General features: G+C 46.3%; 1 protein-coding gene across 1 annotated transcript in view; it reads right to left on the bottom strand.

Annotated features, from left to right (window-relative positions):
- GFRA1 (GDNF family receptor alpha 1) overlaps positions 1–24,951 on the bottom strand; it is a 161,776-nt gene that overhangs the window by 5,742 nt on the left and 131,083 nt on the right. Inside the window, exons 5-7 of the mRNA XM_040434699.1 lie at positions 15,232–15,341; positions 13,944–14,078; positions 11,201–11,388 (exon numbers count right to left, since the gene is read on the bottom strand). Coding sequence (XP_040290633.1) covers positions 11,201–11,388; positions 13,944–14,078; positions 15,232–15,341 — 433 coding nt within the window. The remainder of the gene's footprint in view (positions 1–11,200; positions 11,389–13,943; positions 14,079–15,231; positions 15,342–24,951) is intronic.

The following is a 24,951-nucleotide window of genomic DNA, read 5'->3' as shown; positions in this document are numbered from 1 at the left end:
AGAGGAGCGGCTGATATCAGTCACATATAATGTAATGTCTCTGGAGGTTATATCAGTGCTGGAGCGTTATAAGAGGAGCGGCTGATATCAGTCACATATGATGTAATGTCTCTGGAGGATATATCAGTGCTGGAGCGTTATAAGAGGAGCGGCTGATATCAGTCACATAGGATGTAATGTCTCTGGAGGATATATCACTACTGGAGCGTTATAAGAGGAGCGGCTGATATCAGTCACATATGATGTAATGTCTCTGGAGGTTATATCACTACTGGAGCGTTATAAGAGGAGCGGCTGATATCAGTCACATATGATGTAATGTCTGGAGGTTATATCAGCGCTGGAGCGTTATAAGAGGAGCGGCTGATATCAGTCACATATGATGTAATGTCTCTGGAGGTTATATCAGTACTGGAGCGTTATAAGAGGGGCGGCTGATATCAGTCACATAGGATGTAATGTCTCTGGAGGTTATATCAGCGCTGGAGCGTTATAAGAGGAGCGGCTGATATCAGTCACATATAATGTAATGTCTCTGGAGGTTATATCAGCACTGGAGCGTTATAAGAGGAGCGGCTGATATCAGTCACATGTGATGTAATGTCTCTGGAGGTTATATCAGTGCTGGAGCGTTATAAGAGGAGCGGCTGATATCAGTCACATGTGATATAATGTCTCTGGAGGTTATATCAGTGCTGGAGCGTTATAAGAGGAGCGGCTGATATCAGTCACATATAATGTAATGTCTCTGGAGGTTATATCAGCGCTGGAGCGTTATAAGAGGAGTGGCTGGTATCAGTCACATATGATGTAATGTCTCTGGAGGTTATATCAGTGCTGGAGCGTTATAAGAGGAGCAGCTGATATCAGTCACATATGATGTAATGTCTCTGGAGGTTATATCACTACTGGAGCGTTATAAGAGGAGCGGCTGATATCAGTCACATATGATGTAATGTCTCTGGAGGTTATATCACTATTGGAGCGTTATAAGAGGAGCGGCTGATATCAGTCACATATGATGTAATGTCTCTGGAGGTTATATCACTACTGGAGCGTTATAAGAGGAGCGGCTGATATCAGTCACATATGATGTAATGTCTCTGGAGGTTATATCAGCGCTGGAGCGTTATAAGAGGAGCGGCTGATATCAGTCACATATAATGTAATGTCTCTGGAGGTTATATCAGTACAGGAGCGTTATAAGAGGAGCGGCTGATATCAGTCACATATGATGTAATGTCTCTGGAGGTTATATCAGTGCTGGAGCATTATAAGAGGAGTGGCTGGTATCAGTCACATATGATGTAATGTCTCTGGAGGTTATATCAGTGCTGGAGCGTTATAAGAGGAGCGGCTGATATTAGTCACATGTGATGTAATGTCTCTGGAGGTTATATCAGCGCTGGAGCATTATAAGAGGAGTGGCTGATAATAGTCACATATGATGTAATGTCTGGAGGTTATATCAGTGCTGGAGCGTTATAAGAGGAGCGGCTGATATCAGTCACATATGATGTAATGTCTCTGGAGGTTATATCAGTACTGGAGCGTTATAAGAGGAGGGGCTGATATTAGTCACATATGATGTAATGTCTCTGGAGGTTATATCAGCGCTGGAGCGTTATAAGAGGAGCGGCTGATATCAGTCACATATGATGTAATGTCTCTGGAGGTTATATCAGTGCTGGAGCGTTATAAGAGGAGCGGCTGATATCAGTCACATATGATATAATGTCTCTGGAGGTTATATCAGTGCTGGAGCGTTATAAGAGGAGCGGCTGATATCAGTCACATAGGATGTAATGTCTCTGGAGGTTATATCAGCACTGGAGCGTTATAAGAGGAGCGGCTGATATCAGTAATGTCTGGAGGTTATATCAGTACTGGAGCGTTATAAGAGGAGCGGCTGATATCAGTCACATGTGATGTAATGTCTCTGGAGGTTATATCAGCGCTGGAGCGTTATAAGAGGAGCGGCTGATATCAGTCACATATGATGTAATGTCTCTGGAGGTTATATCAGTGCTGGAGCGTTATAAGAGGGGCGGCTGACATCGGTCACATATGATGTAATGTCTCTGGAGGTTATATCAGTGCTGGAGCGTTATAAGAGGAGTGGCTGATATCAGTCACATGTGATGTAATGTCTCTGGAGGTTATATCAGCGCTGGAGCGTTATAAGAGGAGCGGCTGATATCAGTCACATAGGATGTAATGTCTCTGGAGGTTATATCAGCACTGGAGCGTTATAAGAGAAGCGGCTGATATCAGTAATGTCTGGAGGTTATATCAGTACTGGAGCGTTATAAGAGGAGCGGCTGATATCAGTCACATATGATGTAATGTCTCTGGAGGTTATATCAGTGCTGGAGCGTTATAAGAGGAGCGGCTGATATCAGTCACATATAATGTAATGTCTGGAGGTTATATCAGTACTGGAGCGTTATAAGAGGAGCGGCTGATATCAGTTACATGTGATGTAATGTCTCTGGAGGTTATATCAGTGCTGGAGCGTTATAAGAGGAGCGGCTGATATCAGTCACATGTGATGTAATGTCTCTGGAGGTTATATCAGTACTGGAGCGTTATAAGAGGAGCGGCTGATATCAGTCACATGACATGTACTGTCTCTGGAGGTTATATCAGCGCTGGAGCGTTATAAGAGGAGCGGCTGATATCAGTCACATATGAAGTAATGTCTCTGGAGGTTATATCAGTGCTGGAGCGTTATAAGAGAAGCGGCTGATATCAGTCACATGTGATGTAATGTCTGGAGGTTATATCAGTGCTGGAGCGTTATAAGAGGAGCGGCTGATATCAGTCACATGTGATGTAATGTCTCTGGAGGTTATATCAGTGCTGGAGCGTTATAAGAGAAGCGGCTGATATCAGTCACATATGATGTAATGTCTCTGGAGGTTATATCAGTGCTGGAGCGTTATAAGAGGAGCGGCTGATATCAGTAATGTCTGGAGGTTATATCAGCGCTGGGGACCCTGCTCCTTCCACTATGTAACGCTCATCTTGTGACCCCCCCCAGGATCAGCACACTCCTCTCCAGGAATGCTCTGTGCTGCTGTGGATAATTAACAGTGGTAGCGGACCCTTAACTCGCCCCCCTCCTCCTTCAGGAGATGATGATTTCCATTTGGGGGGGGACGGCAGTTTCTGAAATCTAAATCTAAAATGATAACATCTTTTCCGTTTGAGTCCTCGCCATGCTGAGCGCCACTAGACGACACACCCGTTACCCTGACAGTCACTGATCGCCCCGACACCCGTCCTGTTTACCTGGGGAGATGATAACTGGAGGCCATGTGTGCTCGCGGTTAAACACACTGCGATCTGCCGCCATCGACTCCATTGTTTCTCCGTTACTGGTTAACGATTAACAGAAATGAGGTAGAATCCGTCCCCGCGGTATCACACGAGGCGATGCACGAGCCCTGATCACCGCATTCTCCTTCTGCTCCTGTTCTGCCGCTGCAAAGCTGCGCTAAAATACACAGTCCTCACTGCTGCGCAGACATAACGGAGAGGACTCCTGTGTGCGTGCACTGCGGCCCTGACAGCGGGAGCAAAACCGCCATCGAGGACTCACGTAATACCGCCGATAATAGTCCAGGATCCTGGGGACAGATTCCCTTTAATACTGCGCCAACCGTGTGCATTTTTATCACCATCACATATTCCCCCCTTATCAGATCGTACACTGCCCCTCCCCCGCAACCATTTAATCTCAGCATTAAAGGACCTCCCCTCCCCCGGTCTCCTTCCTTCTATTTATAAAGGTGTTAGTGGTAATGGAAGATCCAAATCACAGAGATTAATGAGGCTCTTACACCCCAGTCACCGACTAATTGTCTCATCGAGTGCAGGAAACGTCCTCTAATGTACAGAGGGAGGGGGAGCCCCCCGAGATCAGATAACGAGGGGGACGCCTGACAACGCTTCACCTACACGGAGGAAATATGATGGAAGGACGAGTAATGTACCCCATATTACAAGTTATATCCAACATGCACATATATCACATTATATTCTGTATTATACTCCAGAGCTGCGCTCACTATTCTGCTGGTGCAGTCACTGTGTACATACATTACTTATCCTGTACTGATCCTGAGTTACATCCTGTATTATCCTCCAGAGCTGCGCTCACTATTCTGCTGGTGCAGTCACTGTGTACATACATTACTTATCCTGTACTGATCCTGAGTTACATCCTGTATTATACTCCAGAGCAGCACTCACTATTCTGCTGGTGCAGTCACTGTGTACATACATTACTTATCCTGTACTGATCCTGAGTTACATTCTGTATTATACTCCAGAGCTGCACTCACTATTCTGCTGGTGCAGTCACTGTGTACATACATTACTTACCCTGTACTGATCCTGAGTTACATCCTGTATTATACTCCAGAGCTGCACTCACTATTCTGCTGGTGTAGTCACTGTGTACATACATTACTTATCCTGTACTGTGTCACAACCAGACAGCTGAGAAGCTCTGACAGAAGCCTTTCAGAACCTCCTCCTTGAGTTTTCTTTGTTTTGGTTTTCAGTTCCTCATCTCTTTAGTCTCTCTCAGCTGTCATGTAGTTGGACTGATTGCATCCCTTTAAATTCCTCCCCATAATGCATTAGTGTGCGGCTTATACAACTTCCTGGAGTGTGTGTGCATGCTGTTCCTATTTCCCAGTCTTCTACAAGATAAGTGCTGTACATTCATTTGTGATTTTCTGTTTGCTGGATCCCAGATGACCCTGACTCCCTCCGTGTCTAGTGTAGGGAGCCGGTGGTCGTGTCCCCTCACTATTGTAGGGTGTTCAGGTATTATATAGTTGAGATACGAGGATATGCGATCATCCACCTTTGGGGTGTTCGCATAGGCTGAGCAGTCAGGGAGAGTGCCAGGTCTCATGCAGGGGTCTCCCTTTTGTTCCTTAGTTTTGGATCCAGTGAGTCATAGATTCTTTTGCAGTCTTGTTTCCTGTACGCCTTCCGTGACATACTGATCCTGAGTTACATCCTGTATTATTCTCCAGAGCTGCACTCACTATTCTGCTGGAGCAGTCACTGTGTACATACATTACTTATCCTGTACTGATCCTGAGTTACATCCTGTATTATACTCCAGAGCTGCACTCACTATTCTGCTGGTGCAGTCACTGTGTACATACATTACTTATCCTGTACTGATCCTGAGTTACATCCTGTATTATACTCCAGAGCTGCACTCACTATTCTGCTAGTGCAGTCACTGTGTACATACATTACTTATCCTGTACTGATCCTGAGTTACATCCTGTATTATACTCCAGAGCTGCACTCACTATTCTGCTGGTGCAGTCACTGTGTACATACATTACTTATCCTGCACTGATCCTGAGTTACATCCTGTATTATACTCCAGAGCTGCACTCACTATTCTGCGGTGCAGTCACTGTGTACATACATTACTTATCCTGTACTGATCCTGAGTTACATCCTGTATTATACTCCAGAGCTGCACTCACTATTCTGCTGGTGCAGTCACTGTGTACATACATTACTTATCCTGTACTGATCCTGAGTTACATCCTGTATTATACTCCAGAGCTGTACTCACTATTCTGCTGGTGCAGTCACTGTGTACATACATTACTTATCCTGTACTGATCCTGAGTTACATCCTGTATTATACTCCAGAGCTGCACTCACTATTCTGCTGGTGCAGTCACTGTGTACATACATTACTTATCCTGTACTGATCCTGAGTTACATCCTGTATTATACTCCAGAGCTGCACTCACTATTCTGCTGGTGCAATCACTGTGTACATACATTACTGATGCTGTACTGATCCTGAGTTACATCCTGTATTATACTCCAGAGCTGCACTCACCATTCTGATGGTGCAGTCACTGTGTACATACATTACTTATCCTGTACTGATCCTGAGTTACATCCTGTATTATACCCCAGAGCTGCACTCACTATTCTGCTGGTGCAGTCACTGTGTACATACATTACTTATCCTGTACTGATCCTGAGTTACATCCTGTATTATACTCCAGAGCTGCACTCACTATTCTGCTGGTGCAGTCACTGTGTACATACATTACTTATCCTGTACTGATCCTGAGTTACATGCTGTATTATACTCCAGAGCTGCACTCACTATTCTGCTGGTGCAGTCACTGTGTACATACATTACTTATCCTGTACTGATCCTGAGTTACATCCTGTATTATACTCCAGAGCTGCACTCACTATTCTGCTGGTGCAGTCAATGTGTACATACATTACTTATCCTGTACTGATCCTGAGTTACATCCTGTATTATACTCCAGAGCTGCACTCACTATTCTGCTGGTGCAATCACTGTGTACATACATTACTGATGCTGTACTGATCCTGAGTTACATCCTGTATTATACTCCAGAGCTGCACTCACTATTCTGCTGGTGCAGTCACTGTGCACATACATTACTTATCCTGTACTGATCCTGAGTTACATCCTGTATTATACTCCAGAGCTGCACTCACTATTCTGCTGGTGCAGTCACTGTGTACATACATTACTTATCCTGTACTGATCCTGAGTTACATCCTGTATTATACTCCAGAGCTGCACTCACTATTCTGCTGGTGCAATCACTGTGTACATACATTACTTATCCTGGACTGATCCTGAGTTACATCCTGTATTATCCTCCAGAGCTGCACTCACTATTCTGCTGGTGGAGTCACTGTGTACATACATTACTTATCCTGTACTGATCCTGAGTTACATCCTGTATTATACTCCAGAGCTGCATTCACTATTCTGCTGGTGCAGTCACTGTGTACATACATTACTTATCCTGTACTGATCCTGAGTTACATCCTGCATTATACTCCAGAGCTGCACTCACTATTCTGCTGGTGCAGTCACTGTGTACATACATTACATATCCTGTACTGATCCTGAGTTACATCCTGTATTATACTCCAGAGCTGCACTCACTATTCTGCTGGTGCAGTCACTGTGTACATACATTACTTATCCTGTACTGATTCTGAGTTACACCCTGTATTATACTCCAGAGCTGCATTCACTATTCTGCTGGTGCAGTCACTGTGTACATACATTACTTATCCTGTACTGATCCTGAGTTACATCCTGTATTATACTCCAGAGCTGCACTCACTATTCTGCTGGTGCAGTCACTGTGTACATACATTACTTATCCTGTACTGATCCTGAGTTACATCCTGTATTATACTCCAGAGCTGCACTCACTATTCTGCTGGTGCAATCACTGTGTACATACATTACTGATGCTGTACTGATCCTGAGTTACATCCTGTATTATACTCCAGAGCTGCACTCACTATTCTGCTGGTGCAGTCACTGTGCACATACATTACTTATCCTGTACTGATCCTGAGTTACATCCTGTATTATACTCCAGAGCTGCACTCACTATTCTGCTGGTGCAATCACTGTGTACATACATTACTTATCCTGGACTGATCCTGAGTTACATCCTGTATTATCCTCCAGAGCTGCACTCACTATTCTGCTGGTGGAGTCACTGTGTACATACATTACTTATCCTGGACTGATCCTGAGTTACATCCTGTATTATCCTCCAGAGCTGCATTCACTATTCTGCTGGTGCAGTCACTGTGTACATACATTACTTATCCTGTACTGATCCTGAGTTACATCCTGCATTATACTCCAGAGCTGCACTCACTATTCTGCTGGTGCAGTCACTGTGTACATACATTACATATCCTGTACTGATCCTGAGTTACATCCTGTATTATACTCCAGAGCTGCACTCACTATTCTGCTGGTGCAGTCACTGTGTACATACATTACTTATCCTGTACTGATTCTGAGTTACACCCTGTATTATACTCCAGAGCTGCATTCACTATTCTGCTGGTGCAGTCACTGTGTACATACATTACATATCCTGTACTGATCCTGAGTTACATCCTGTATTATACTCCAGAGCTGCACTCACTATTCTGCTGGTGCAGTCACTGTGTACATACATTACTTATCCTGTACTGATTCTGAGTTACACCCTGTATTATACTCCAGAGCTGCACTCACTATTCTGCTGGTGCAGTCACTGTGTACATACATTACATATCCTGTACTGATCCTGAGTTACATCCTGTATTATACTCCAGAGCTGCACTCACTATTCTGCTGGTGCAGTCACTGTGTACATACATTACTTATCCTGTACTGATTCTGAGTTACACCCTGTATTATACTCCAGAGCTGCATTCACTATTCTGCTGGTGCAGTCACTGTGTACATACATTACTTATTCTGTACTGATCCTGAGTTACATCCTGTATTATACTCCAGAGCTGCACTCACTATTCTGCTGGTGCAGTCACTATGTACATACATTACTTATCCTGTACTGATCCTGAGTTACATCCTGTATTATACTCCAGAGCTGCACTCACTATTCTGCTGGTGCAATCACTGTGTACATACATTACTGATGCTGTACTGATCCTGAGTTACACCCTGTATTATACTCCAGAGCTGCACTCACTATTCTGCTGGTGCAGTCACTGTGTACATACATTACTTATCCTGCACTGATCCTGAGTTACATCCTGTATTATACTCCAGAGCTGCACTCACTATTCTGCTGGTGCAGTCACTGTATACATACATTACTTATCCTGTACTGATCCTGAGTTACATCCTGTATTATGCTCCAGAGCTGCACTCACTATTCTGCTGGTGCAGTCACTGTGTACATACATTACTTATCCTGTACTGATCCTGAGTTACATCCTGTATTATACTCCAGAGCTGCACTCACTATTCTGCTGGTGCAGTCACTGTGTACATACATTACTTATCCTGTACTGATCCTGAGTTACATCCTGTATTATACTCCAGAGCTGCACTCACTATTCTGCTGGTGCAGTCACTGTGTACATACATTACTTATCCTGTACTGATCCTGAGTTACATCCTGTATTATACTCCAGAGCTGCACTCACTATTCTGCTGGTGCAGTCACTGTGTACATACATTACTTATCCTGTACTGATCCTGAGTTACATCCTGTATTATACTCCAGAGCTGCACTCACTATTCTGCTCGTGCAGTCACTGTGTACATACATTACTTATCCTGTACTGATCCTGAGTTACATCCTGTATTATACTCCAGAGCTGCACTCACTATTCTGCTGGTGCAATCACTGTGTACATACATTACTTATCCTGGACTGATCCTGAGTTACATCCTGTATTATCCTCCAGAGCTGCACTCACTATTCTGCTGGTGGAGTCACTGTGTACATACATTACTTATCCTGGACTGATCCTGAGTTACATCCTGTATTATCCTCCAGAGCTGCATTCACTATTCTGCTGGTGCAGTCACTGTGTACATACATTACTTATCCTGTACTGATCCTGAGTTACATCCTGCATTATACTCCAGAGCTGCACTCACTATTCTGCTGGTGCAGTCACTGTGTACATACATTACATATCCTGAACTGATCCTGGGTTACATCCTGTATTATACTCCAGAGCTGCACTCACTATTCTGCTGGTGCAGTCACTGTGTACATACATTACTTATCCTGTACTGATTCTGAGTTACACCCTGTATTATACTCCAGAGCTGCATTCACTATTCTGCTGGTGCAGTCACTGTGTACATACATTACATATCCTGTACTGATCCTGAGTTACATCCTGTATTATACTCCAGAGCTGCACTCACTATTCTGCTGGTGCAGTCACTGTGTACATACATTACTTATCCTGTACTGATTCTGAGTTACACCCTGTATTATACTCCAGAGCTGCACTCACTATTCTGCTGGTGCAGTCACTGTGTACATACATTACATATCCTGTACTGATCCTGAGTTACATCCTGTATTATACTCCAGAGCTGCACTCACTATTCTGCTGGTGCAGTCACTGTGTACATACATTACTTATCCTGTACTGATTCTGAGTTACACCCTGTATTATACTCCAGAGCTGCATTCACTATTCTGCTGGTGCAGTCACTGTGTACATACATTACTTATTCTGTACTGATCCTGAGTTACATCCTGTATTATACTCCAGAGCTGCACTCACTATTCTGCTGGTGCAGTCACTATGTACATACATTACTTATCCTGTACTGATCCTGAGTTACATCCTGTATTATACTCCAGAGCTGCACTCACTATTCTGCTGGTGCAATCACTGTGTACATACATTACTGATGCTGTACTGATCCTGAGTTACATCCTGTATTATACTCCAGAGCTGCACTCACTATTCTGCTGGTGCAGTCACTGTATACATACATTACTTATCCTGTACTGATCCTGAGTTACATCCTGTATTATGCTCCAGAGCTGCACTCACTATTCTGCTGGTGCAGTCACTGTGTACATACATTACTTATCCTGTACTGATCCTGAGTTACATCCTGTATTATACTCCAGAGCTGCACTCACTATTCTGCTGGTGCAGTCACTGTGTACATACATTACTTATCCTGTACTGATCCTGAGTTACATCCTGTATTATACTCCAGAGCTGCACTCACTATTCTGCTGGTGCAGTCACTGTGTACATACATTACTTATCCTGTACTGATCCTGAGTTACATCCTGTATTATACTCCAGAGCTGCACTCACTATTCTGCTGGTGCAGTCACTGTGTACATACATTACTTATCCTGTACTGACCCTGAGTTACATCCTGTATTATACTCCAGAGCTGCACTCACTATTCTGCTGGTGCAGTCACTGTGTACATACATTACTTATCCTGTACTGATCCTGAGTTACATCCTGTATTATACTCCAGAGCTGCACTCACTATTCTGCTGGTGCAGTCACTGTGTACATACATTACTTATCCTGTACTGATCCTGAGTTACATCCTGTATTATACTCCAGAGCTGCACTCACTATTCTGCTGGTGCAGTCACTGTGTACATACATTACTTATCCTGTACTGATCCTGAGTTACATCCTGTATTATACTCCAGAGCTGCACTCACTTACTGTACGTTTTTAATACATTTATAATAAAGGATTGATATTTTCGGAAGTGTTGGAGAAATCGCCTCTTTCTTTACTGTAACGAGGCAGGCTATCCGGCTGCACGCCCCGTCACATACATGTTACATACGGCGTGGTCATACACCGCGCTCACCTGTATGAGGCTGGCGCACGCCGGCAGCCCGTTGTGTGTTGGGATCTCGTTGGTGAAGTGCACGTTGTCTGGGAAGGCGGGATCCTTAGGCCTGGGTTTGGAGAGGACGGAGGAGGCGGTGGTGTGGACCGGGGGGTCCGGCTGCAGCTTCACGTCTGTTCCGTTCCCAAAAGCCTGAATGGCATTTTCTAAACACATAAAAAAACAAGAAAAACTTTTCAGAAAAATGACTATTAATCTCTGCAGACAAAAGCATCAGACACCGCGCGGAGAACCGGGATCCTGCCGCGTCTGGGACATTTTAATCAGCTCTTCAGGGAATCCGCAGAAATCAGAACGGAATTCGCTCCGTGCAAATGTTTTCTCTCTGCTACATGGAGGGAAGCCACTTAACCCCATAGTGGCCAAATTATCATCTGTTGGGGCCCTCAACTGTGGCCCCTGATCCATGGTCACCCGCAGGGACACCTCCTTAGCTATGCATGTGTTCTACAGGGACTCTGCAGACTGTGGGCCCCTGAGTTGGGGCTCTAACTACCTGCATAAGTAAGGGCCGGATGAAAGGCAATATGGCTGCCGTTAGCGTTGCCACCGAGGCCGCCATCCAGCTCTTGCAATCCCTATGATGGCCGCTATACTAGGAGCGACCCCGCTCAGATAGAACTAAGTGTTGGCTGAAGAAACTTCTATCTAATGCCATGCTGGTCCATGTTATCCGGGACCCTTCCTGACCGCCATCTTGTGTCCATCAGGCCCTTCTCCATCCTCCGCTAAATCCACGCCTCGTTTATAATCACCTCAGCGCTTTTCCAAACAATTGATTTCTTTCTCCTGATAAATGGCGTCTCATTTGTTCCTGCGCTTTGCGTGGCGTTAATGGACCCATGAGCTGTAATCCAAACAAATCAGCCTCAAACATGCAATTGTCGTCGGCAGCGCTCAGGGTGCGGACACAAAGGACGGCGGATATTGAATTCTTACTTTCGAGTGCATTTTCCTGCTCGATCCATAATGAAAGGAATACTGGAGATTGCCCAAATCCGATATCTGGCACCTGCCATGCTGCAATTCATTTGCTGGTTTTATTTTTCCCCTTCATTTCTGTGATTTGCTTCACTCCTATCCAAGAGGGATCCGAACGTCACTCAGAGTAATTTGGTTTGTATGGAGGGGTTAATGCGGGGGCGGGGAGGAATGCGGAGCGATGGCACAGACTGTAGGATGGATGCCAGAGTCTTGTTTATTGCCTGCCCAAGATAAAAACACGGCATGGTGTAAGCAGTGAGCGCAATTAAAGGGCGAGGCAGACATCGGCGTCTGGTGAAGTCGGGCGAGGCAGACATCGGCGTCTGGTGAAGTCGGGCGAGGCAGACATCGGCGTCTGGTGAAGTCGGGCGAGGAAGACATCGGCGTCTGGTGAAGTTGGGCGAGGAAGACATCGGCGTCTGGTGAGGTTGGGCGAGGAAGACATCGGCGTCTGGTGAAGTTGGGCGAGGCAGACATCGGCGTCTGGTGAAGTTGGGCGAGGCAGACATCGGCGTCTGGTGAAGTTGGGCGAGGCAGACATCGGCGTCTGGTGAAGTTGGGCGAGGAAGACATCGGCGTCTGGTGAGGTTGGGCGAGGAAGACATCGGCGTCTGGTGAAGTTGGGCGAGGAAGACATCGGCGTCTGGTGAAGTTGGGCGAGGAAGACATCGGCGTCTGGTGAAGTTGGGCGAGGAAGACATCGGCGTCTGGTGAAGTTGGGCGAGGAAGACATCGGCGTCTGGTGAAGTTGGGCGAGGAAGACATCGGCGTCTGGTGAAGTTGGGCGAGGAAGACATCGGCGTCTGGTGAGGTTGGGCGAGGAAGACATCGGCGTCTGGTGAAGTTGGGCGAGGCAGACATCGGCGTCTGGTGAAATTGGGCGAGGAAGACATCGGCGTCTGGTGAGGTTGGGCGAGGAAGACATCGGCGTCTGGTGAAGTTGGGCTAGGAAGACATCGGCGTCTGGTGAAGTTGGGCGAGGAAGACATCGGCGTCTGGTGAAGTTGGGCGAGGAAGACATCGGCGTCTGGTGAAGTTGGGCGAGGAAGACATCGGCGTCTGGTGAAGTCGGGCGAGGCAGACATCGGCGTCTGGTGAAGTTGGGCGAGGAAGACATCGGCGTCTGGTGAAGTTGGGCGAGGCAGACATTGGTGTCTGGTGACGTTGGGCGAGGAAGACATCGGCGTCTGGTGACGTTGGGCGAGGCAGACATCGGCGTCTGGTGACGTTGGGCGAGGCAGGGATCGGCGTCTGGTGAAGTTGGGCGGCCCACTGTGTCCCCCGAAGGGAGCTGTGAGTCACTGGTCCCAATCTGAGGGTCCGGGGCAGTGTCACTCTTCCTCCAGGTATTGCAGGAGTCACTAATGGGAGGGTCCCTAAGGGGCTGCGCAGTCCTGGGACGGAGCGGATTCGCTTCTCTGACTGTCCATATCGATGATCCCATTATTTAACTGGTTATAAAACTAAACTGCAGAGTTTACGGTCCCTGCAAGAAAAAGCGAAACCAAATCAAGTCGTAGTGGATTTAGTGGAGCGCATCAGAGCGATGGTTTTCCTCGGTGAGGCTTTGAGTCGTCTGAATTGATTTCCATTAGGTAAAATGTGTCTTAACTGTAAAGGAGCGGCTGAGTAACGAGCGCCGGGGGCTGGCGGTATTATTAGCTATTAATTAGTACTGCAGTAACGGCTGCAGGTAGATCCGCTCGCTGCTACTTACTGAGGCAGATGTTATCCTTGAAGAAGTTTAAGAATTTCAAGCAGTCGTCAAGGTAGTTTCCGCTGTTGCTGCAGTCGCACCAGGGGGACACGCTGAGGCTGCTGGACTCTATGTAATTCGGGGTGATCCCGGTGCCTGTAACCACACAAACAGCAAGTGAGCCTCATCCCCTGGACCTGGGAGATCAATGTCTGTCCCTGCAACGTCCACCTGTCAGACAATACTCTAATGCAGATTACATGGTGATGGGTTCTCTTTATATATAATCTGCTCAGCTCCTCCTGCTCTATAACACACTGCCTGCAGATTACACAGTGACAGGTTCTCTTTATATATATAATCTGCTCAGCTCCTCCTGCTCTATAACACGCTGCCTGCAGATTACATGGTGACAGGTTCTCTTTATATATAATCTGCTCAGCTCCTCCTGCTCTATAACACACTGCCTGCAGATTACACGGTGATAGGTTCTCTTTATATATAATCTGCTCAGCTCCTCCTGCTCTATAACACGCTGCCTGCAGATTACATGGTGACAGGTTCTCTTTATATATAATCTGCTCAGCTCCTCCTGCTCTATAACACACTGCCTGCAGATTACACGGTGATGGGTTCTCTTTATATATAATCTGCTCAGCTCCTCCTGCTCTATAACACGCGGCCTGCAGATTACATGGTGACAGGTTCTCTTTATATATAATCTGCTCAGCTCCTCCTGCTCTATAACACTCTGCCTGCAGATTACACGGTGACAGGTTCTCTTTATATATAATCTGCTCAGCTCCTCCTGCTCTATAACACGCTGCCTGCAGATTTCACGGTGACAGGTTCTCTTTATATAACCTGCTCAGCTCCTCCTGCTCTATAACACACTGCCTGCAGATTACATGGTGACAGGTTCTCTTTATATATAATCTGCTCAGCTCCTCCTGCTCTATAACACACTGCCTGCAGATTACACAGTGACAGGTTCTCTATATATAATCTGCTCAGCTCCTCCTGCTCTATAACACGCTGCCTGCAGGTTACATGATGACAGGTTCTCTGTATATATAATCTGCTCAGCTCCTTCTGCTCTATAACACACTGCCTGCAGATTACACAGTGACAGGTTCTCTATATATAATCTGCTCAGCTCCTCCTGCTCTATAACACGCTGCCTGCAGATTACACGGTGACAGGTTCTCTTTATATATAATCTGCTCAGCTCCTCCTGCTCTATAACACAATGTAAGCATTTAATGTGCAACAATGTATCTGCTGCATGTGTGTCACTGTGGGTTCCTACCGATGAGGCCGGAGTAGGCCAGCAGACACTCGGCGTAGTTCTCCTTCAGGCATCTGCTCACCGATCGCGGGTCCGGCTGACAGTCGGCCATAAAATGTGCAAGACGAGATCTGAGGCAGAAAAGGGATGTGTCTGTGAGTACATGGGTTACAGAGCATCTGTAATGTCACTACAAGCAGTAAACAACCTTTAATCTGACGCTTACAGGACCTAAGAATGAGATGATTCTGGATTATCAGAAGACACAGATTTGGAAAGGAACAAGAAATCAGCTGCCGTCACTTCAGAAGCCTCACAATGGAGTCTCTCGGCTCAGATTTCAGTTTTTGTCTCCTGATTTCAGATTATGTTGCAGTTCTGTAAGGAGCTGGATTATTGGATGATCCACCTCAAATGCTGGAATAGTGGAATGTTCCTGTGATAATAGCCCCCTCCCCCGCTGTTGTCTGCCCAGCGTTCCTGCAACACGTATATCGGAATAAAATAGTAATTTGGCGTTCCGTCTATTTTCCGTGTCTTTATTTTAAAATCTAAAGTCATATTTATTTCCATTTAGTTCTGAAGTAATTACATTTATCCACAAACGCTCCATCGGAATTTCAATGAGATTCCTTGTCATGAAAGGAAATGGAGCGGAATTTACCCTCATTTACTCCGTGCCAAAAAATAACTTTACTACAAAAGATAAAACAACAACAGGTATAGAGCGCGCTCATTAGTCACAGACTGGAGATCTCCTCAAAGATGACAGATCACAGCTCTCCACTGTCACAGACAACAACCCCTCTCCTCCTCCATCCTAGATCATAGCCCTCCTCTCCATCCAAGATCCCAGCACTCCTCCTGATAACAAATCATGTTGCTCCTCCTCCATCATAGATCACAATGCTCCTCCTCCATCATACATCACAGCCCTCCTCATCATAGATCACAGCCCTTTTCCTCATCATAGATCACAGTCCTCATCATAGATCACAGCCCTCTTCCTCATCATAGATCACAGTCCTCATCATAGATCACAATCCTCCTCCTCATCATAGATCATAGACCTCCTCATCATAGATGACAGTCCTTCTCCTCGTCATAGATCACAGTCCTCATCATAGATCACAGTCCTCCTCCTCATCATAGATCACATTCCTCCTCCTCATCATAGATCACAGTCGTCCTCCGCATCATAGATCACAGACCTCCTCATCATAGATGACAGTCCTTCTCTTCCATCATAGATCACAGCCCTCCTCCTCATCATAGAACAGTCCTCCTCCTCATCACAGCCCTCCTCATCATAGATCAGAGCCCTACTCACTATCATAGATTACAGCGATCCTCGTCATAGATCACAGTGCTCCTCTTTCTTATAGATCACAGCCCTCCTATTCCATTATAGATCACATCCCTCCTCCTCATCACAGATCACAGCCCTCCTCCTCATCATAGAACAGTCCTCCTCCTCATCATAGAACAGTCCTCCTCCTCATCACATATCACAGCCCTCCTCCTCATCATAGATCACATCCCTTCTCCTCATCACATATCACAGCCCTCCTCCTCATCATAGATCACATCCCTTCTCCTCATCACATATCAAAGCACTCCTCATCATAGATCATAGCCCTCCTCCTCATAGAACAGTCCTCCTCCTCATCATCATCATAGAACACAGTCCTCCTCCTCATCATAGATTACAGCCATCTTCCTCATCATAGATAAGAGCCCTACTCCCCATCATAGATCACAGCCCTCTTCCTCCACCATACATCACAGATTTTCTCCTCATCATAGATCACAGCCCTCCTCCTCATCATAGAACAGTCCTCCTCCTCATCATAGATTACAGCCATCTTCCTCATCATAGATAAGAGCCCTACTCCCCATCATAGATCACAGCCCTCTTCCTCCACCATACATCACAGCTTTTCTCCTCATCAGAGATCACAGCCCTCCTCCTCCATCACAGCCCTCCTTCTCATCATAGATCACAGCGCTCCTCATCATAGATCACAGCCTTCCTCTCCCATCATAGACCACAGCCCTCCTCCCCAACATAGATCACAGCCCTCCTCCTCCATCATAGATCACAGGCCTCCTCCTCTTCCTAGATCACAGAGCTCCGCATCATAAATCAGAGGCCTCCCCATCATAGATCACAGCACTCCCCTATCATGGATCACAAACCCCCTCCTCCCCATCCTAGATCACAGGCCTCCTCCCCCATCATAGATCACAGACCTCCTCCCCCATCATAGACCACAGCCCTCTTCCCCCATCATAGATCACAGCCCTCCTCCATCATCACAGATCACTGCCCTCCTCCATCAAAGATCAAAGCCCTCCTCCTCCATCACAGATCACAGCCCTCCTCCTCTATCACAGATCACAGCCCTCCTCCTCTATCACAGATCACAGCCCTCCTCCTCTATCACAGATCACAGCCCTCCTCCTCTATCACAGATCACAGCCCTCCTCCTCATCATAGAACAGTCCTCCTCATCATCATAGAACACAGTCCTCCTCCTCATCATAGATTACAGCCATCTTCCTCATCATAGATAAGAGCCCTACTCCCCATCACAGATCACAGCCCTCCTCCTCCATCACAGATCACAGCCCTCCTCCTCCATCACAGATCACAGCCCTCCTCCTCCATCACAGATCACAGCCCTCCTCCTCCATCATAGATTACAGCCCTCCTCCCTGATTGGTCTTATAAGCCAGGAACTGAGTCCCAACTTCTCCAACCCAAAAGACTTATAGTCAGTGTTCTGTTCTGTATGATAGGCAGTATTGAGGTCTGTGTTATAGTCAGTGTTCTGTATGATAGGCAGTATTGTGGTCTGTGTCATAGTCAGTGTTCTGTATGATAGGCATTATTGTGGTCTATCCATCCTACATCCCAGCACTCCTCCTTATAACAAATCATGTTGCTCCTCCTCCATCATAGATCACAATGCTCCTCCTCCATCATACATCACAGCCCTCCTCATCATAGATCACAGCCCTCCTCCTCTATCACAGATCACAGCCCTCCTCCTCCATCACAGCCCTCCTCCTCCATCACAGCCCTCCTCCTCCATCACAGATCACAGCCCTCCTCCTCTATCACAGATCACAGCCCTCCTCCTCCATCACAGATCACAGCCCTCCTCCTCCATCACAGATCACAGCCCTCCTTCTCCATCACAGATCACAGCCCTCCTCCCTGATTGGTCTTATAAGCCAGGAACTGAGTCCCAACTTCTCCAACCCAAAAGACTTATAGTCAGTGTTCTGTTCTGTATGATAGGCAGTATTGCGGTCTGTGTTCTAGTCAGTGTTCTGTATGATAGGCAGTGCTGTGGTCAGCGTCGCCGTTCTGTGGTCAGCGTCGCCGTGCTGTGGTCAGAGTCGCCGTGCTGTGGTCAGAGTCGCCGTGCTGTGGTCAGAGTCGCCGTGCTGTGGTCAGAGTCGCCGTGCTGTGGTCAGCGTCGCCGTGCTGTGGTCAGCGTCGCCGTGCTGTGGTCAGCGTCCCCGTGCTGTGGTCAGCGTCCCCGTGCTGTGGTCAGCGTCCCCGTGCTGTGGTCAGCCTCGCCGTGCTGTGGTCAGCCTCGCCGTGCTGTGGTCAGCCTCGCCGTGCTGTGGTCAGTGTCGCCGTGCTGTGGTCAGCGTTCTCATCAGGGCCAGAATATCTTGTTTATATAACATTAAATAAGTGGCGCAGCAGATTACAAATTAAATGGAAGGAGCTGATGGGGTTAAATCTGGGATAACAGATTAGTAATGGGCTTGGAATATCTGGGATTGGCGAGGGGGCACATACACGCTGGAGTGTAAAGTTTCTTCACATTAACAATCAATGGTTCTAAATGGCTGTAAAAGCTTTCATGTCCATTAATGGGGAGGGGGCCACGGGAGACGCAGTGGTTATATCCCGGCATTGATCAGTGAGCACATGAAAGGCATTAATGATCAAAGCTGGAGATTACCAGTCCGACTTCTGGGGCCATTAGTTACTTACCAGAGGAGGCAAAAATCTGGCAACCCCCCCCCCCCCCCCCACATTGAGGAGGTCCGAGGTACCCAAGGATGTGGGGGAGGGGGCAGCACCTGGAATATCCCAGAAAGGTCGGCTGCAAGGACACACAAGGGACCTGGGGAAACAGCACAATCAGCCACATTGTGAAGCCCAGGTGTGTCCTATGAGGTGGAAGTGGTGGAGTCTGTATTCTGCAGGAAAAGCACAAAAGCCATGGTTCTGAAAATGTATGAAAGATCCCCCTGGACTCTGTGAAGATCACAGCTCCCCTCATCCTCCAGAACCCACCATAGATCGCACAGTACATCCAGAAAACCACAGCTCCTCTATGAAATCTGCAACAACCACAGAACCTGGAGAACTGTGACAACTGCAGACCTAGGAGAACCACAGAACCTGGAGAACTGTGACAACTGCAGACCTAGGAGAACCACAGAACCTGGAGAACTGTGATAACTGCACACCTAGGAGAACCACAGAACCTGGAGAACCAACTGTGAGAACTGCAGACCTAGGAGAACCACACAACCTGGAGAACTGTGACAACTGCAGACCTAGGAGAACCACACAACCTGGAGAACTAACTGTGACAACTGCAGACCTAGGAGAACCACACAACCTGGAGAACTAACTGTGACAACTGCACACCTAGGAGAACCACACAACCTGGAGAACTGTGACAACTGCAGACCTAGGAGAACCACACAACCTGGAGAACTAACTGTGAGAACTGCACACCTAGGAGAACCATGAGAAACACACAACCAGGAGAACTGTGACAACTGCACACATAGGAGAACCACAGAACCTGGAGAACTGTGACAACTGCAGACCTAGGAGAACCACAGAACCTGGAGAACTGTGACAACTGCACACATAGGAGAACCACAGAACCTGGAGAACTGTGACAACTGCAGACCTAGGAGAATAACAGAACCTGGAGAACTAACTGTGAGAACTGCACACCTAGGAGAACCACACAACCTGGAGAACTGTGAGAACTGCAGACCTAGGAGAACCACACAACCTGGAGAACTAACTGTGAGAACTGCACACCTAGGAGAACCATGAGAAACACACAACCAGGAGAACTGTGACAACTGCACACCTAGGAGAACCACAAAACCCGGAGAACTAACTGTGAGAACTTCACACCTAGGAGAACCACACAAACTGGAGAACTGTGAGAACTGCAGACCTAGGAGAACCACACAACCTGGAGAACTAACTGTGAGAACTGCACACCTAGGAGAACCATGAGAAACACACAACCAGGAGAACTGTGACAACTGCACACATAGGAGAACCACAGAACCTGGAGAACTGTGACAACTGCAGACCTAGGAGAACCACAGAACCTGGAGAACTGTGACAACTGCACACATAGGAAAACCACAGAACCTGGAGAACTGTGACAACTGCAGACCTAGGAGAACCACAGAACCTGGAGAACTGTGACAACTGCACACATAGGAGAACCACAGAACCTGGAGAACCAACTGTGAGAACTGCACACCTAGGAGAACCATGAGAAACACACAACCAGGAGAACTGTGACAACTGCACACCTAGGAGAACCACAAAACCTGGAGAACTAACTGTGAGAACGTTGTAGGCTTCTTCCTATAATGTCTCCTGATCGAGTTCATCATGATTAACCCCTCCAGCCTCCAACCAGCCCAGATGTTCCACGGTTATCATTATGAGGCTGGTGTCTGCACACGGCGAGGTCCCTGTATCCAGACACATGTTGGTCCCTGTGTAGACCAGGCCTGAATGTCACACTTAAAGGGACAGGCGCTCCTAGACTATGAGAGGTGAGCAGACCACATGAGTAATATCAGACTGCACCACCCAGATGAGAATGTCCATATGTGCCCCTGAGATGCAGTCAGCTGGAGTGTGGGGTGGGTGCCCCTTAAATACGTGAGTGCAGCCATCAGGTCTTGGCAGAGGATTCCTTAGCGTCCCCCGATGTACAGCAGTACTGCTGGCCGCCTCCACGGCTGCGAGGTCGAGCACCACTTTGCCCTTGCTTTGTTGGCACGCTCTCCACAATCCAATTCTGTAATGTAACTTTTGATGAAGCGTCCACCATCTGCTGGGAAGACGACTTCATTTGCTGCTGTCAAGGAGCCGCTCGCTCCGGCAGGAGGAGGATGACAATTTCCTCCACAATGGAGCTGGCCCCATGTCAGTGACTGAGGGTCACACAGAGATCAGATCTGGCTCCTGGATCCCAGCCACCGACTCAGTCTGGATATGGCGGCATTTATCAGAGACATGGCCGTAGAGTGCCGCAGCGAGGAGCATCCAGAGAGGAGGATAATCTACAGCATCCGCCTGAATATAATACCGTATAGCGCCATCTTATACCACAGCGCTGTATATACATATCTATCCATATAGAGGAGGATAATCTACAGCATCCACCTGAATATAATACCATATAGCGCCATCTTATACCACAGCGCTGTATACACATATCTATCCATATAGAGCAGGATAATCTACAGCATCCGCCTGAATATAATACCGTATAGCGCCAGCTTATACCACAGCGCCGTATATACATATCTATCCATATAGAGGATAAGCTACAGCATCCGCCTGAATATAATACCGTATAGCGCCAGTTTATACCACAGCGCTGTATATACAGTTGCAAGAAAAAGTATGAGAACCCTTTGGAATGATATGGATTTCTGCACAAATTGGTTATAAAATGTGATCTGATCCTCATCTAAGTCATAACAATAGACAATCACAGTCGGCTTAAACTAATAACACACAAAGAGTTAAATGTTGCCATGTTTATATTGAACACACCATGTAAACATTCACAGTGCTGGTGGTAAAAGTATGTGAACCCCTAGACTAATGACATCTCCAAGAGCTAATTGGAGGTGTTGGTCACAGCTGCCCTGCCCTATAAAAAACACACACTAGTTCTGGGTTTGCTTTTCACAAGAAGCATTGCCTGATGTGAATGATGCCTCGCACAAAAGAGCTCTCAGAAGACCTACGATGAAGAATTGTTGACTTGCATAAAGCTGGAAAGGGTTATGAAAGTATCTCCAAAAGCCTTGCTGTTCATCAGTCCACGGTAAGACACATTGTCTATAAATGGAGGACGTTCAGCACTGCTGCTACTCTCCCTAGGAGTGGCCGTCCTGTAAAGATGACTGCAAGAGCACAGCACAGACTGCTCAATGAGGTGAAGAAGAATCCTAGAGTGTCAGCTAAAGACTTACAAAAGTCTCTGGCATATGCTAACATCCAAGTTAGCGAATCTATGATACGTAAAACACTAAACAAGAATGGATTTCATGAGAGGATACCACAGAGGAAGCCACTGCTGTCCAAAAAAACATTGCTGCACGTTTACAGTTTTCACAAGTGCACCTGGATGTTCCACAGCAGTACTGGCAAAATATTCTGTGGACAGATGAAACCAAAGTGGAGTTGTTTGGAAGAAACACACAACACTATGTGTGGAGAAAAAGAGGCACAGCACACCAACCTCAAAACCTCATCCCGAATGTGAAGTATGGTGGTGGGGGCATCATGGTTTGGGGCTGCTTTGCTGCGTCAGGGCCTGGACGGATTGCTATCATCGAAGGAAAAATGAATTGACAAGTTTATCAAGACATTTTGCAGGAGAACTTAAGACCATCTGTCCACCAGCTGAAGCTCAACAGAAGATGGGTGTTGCAACAGGACAACGACCCAAAGCATAGAAGTAAATCAACAACAGAATGGCTTAAACAGAAGAAAATCCGCCTTCTGGAGTGGCCCAGTCAGAGTCCTGACCTCAACCCGATGGAGATGCTGGGGCATGACCTCAAGAAAGCGCGTCACATCAGACATCCCAAGAATATTGCTGAACTGAAACAGTTCTATAAGGCCTCATGCACACGAACGTTGTTTTATTCCGTGTCCGTTGTTCCGCTTTTCGTGATTTTCTGCGGACCTATTGACTTTCAATGGGTCCGTTGAAAACTCGGCTAATGCACCGTTTGTCATCCGCGTCTGTGATCCGTGGTTCCAGTCCTTCAAAAAAATATAACCTGTTCTATTATTTTCGCGGAAAACGGTTCGCGGACCCATTCAAGTCAATGGGACCGCTAAAAAACACAGAGGCACACAAGATTGTCATCAGTGTCCGCATCAGTTTTTTTCCTATCATTTGCATGGCAAACCTGTCTTAGATTTTTTTTTACTTTCCTTTATGTCTGGTGATCCTCCAAAAATAAAGGAAGACACACGGAAACAAAAATGGAAACAGATCACGGAACAACAGAACCTCATTTTGCGGAACGGAACACAACAACGGTCGTGTGCATGAGGCCTAAAGAGGAATGGTGAAGAATTACTCCTGACCGTTGTGCACGTCTGATCTGCAACTACAGGAAAGGTTTGGTGGAAGTTATTGCTGCCAAAGGAGGTTCAACCAGTTATTAAATCCAAGGGTTCACATACTTTCTCCACCTGCACTGTGAATGTTTACATGGTGTGTTCAATAAAAACACGGTAACATTTAACTCTTTGTGTGTTATTAGTTTAAGCCGACTGTGATTGTCTATTGTTGTGACTTAGATGAAGATCAGATCACATTTTATGACCAATTTGTGCAGAAATCCATATCATTCCAAAGGGTTCACATACTTTTTCTTGCAAATGTATAAGTGATGGTAATGTCTGTACAGCGCTGTGGAATATGTCAGTGATATATAAGTGATGAGAATGTCTGTACAGCGCTGTGGAATATGTCAGTGATATATAAGTGATGAGAATGTCTGTACAGCGCTGTGGAATATGTCAGTGATATATAAGTGATGAGAATGTCTGTACAGCGCTGTGGAATATGTCAGTGATGTATAAGGGATGGTAATGTCTGTACAGCGCTGTGGAATATGTCAGTGATATATAAGAGATGAGAATGTCTGTACAGCGCTGTGGAATATGTCAGTGATATATAAGTGATGAGAATGTCTGTACAGCGCTGTGGAATATGTCAGTGATATATAAGTGATGAGAATGTCTGTACAGCGCTGTGGAATATGTCAGTGATATATAAGTGATGAGAATGTCTGTACAGCGCTGTGGAATATGTCAGGGATATATAAGTGATGAGAATGTCTGTACAGAGCTGTGGAATATGTCAGTGATATATAAGAGATGAGAATGTCTGTACAGCGCTGTGGAATATGTCAGTGATATATAAGTGATGAGAATGTCTGTACAGCGCTGTGGAATATGTCAGTGATATATAAGAGATGAGAATGTCTGTACAGCGCTGTGGAATATGTCAGGGATATATAAGAGATGAGAATGTCTGTACAGCGCTGTGGAATATGTCAGTGATATATAAGTGATGAGAATGTCTGTACAGCGCTGTGGAATATGTCAGTGATATATAAGTGATGAGGATGTCTGTACAGCGCTGTGGAATATGTCAGTGATATATAAGTGATGGGAATGTCTGTACAGCGCTGTGGAATATGTCAGTGATATATAAGTGATGGGAATGTCTGTACAGCGCTGTGGAATATGTCAGTGATATATAAGAGATGAGAATGTCTGTACAGCGCTGTGGAATATGTCAGTGATATATAAGTGATGGGAATGTCTGTACAGCGCTGTGGAATATGTCAGTGATATATAAGTGATGGGAATGTCTGTACAGCGCTATGGAATATGTC

Source organism: Bufo bufo, chromosome 6 (genome assembly GCF_905171765.1).
Source record: "Bufo bufo chromosome 6, aBufBuf1.1, whole genome shotgun sequence".
Classification (NCBI taxonomy): domain Eukaryota; kingdom Metazoa; phylum Chordata; class Amphibia; order Anura; family Bufonidae; genus Bufo; species Bufo bufo.
This window is presented reverse-complemented; position numbering and strand designations above follow the sequence as displayed.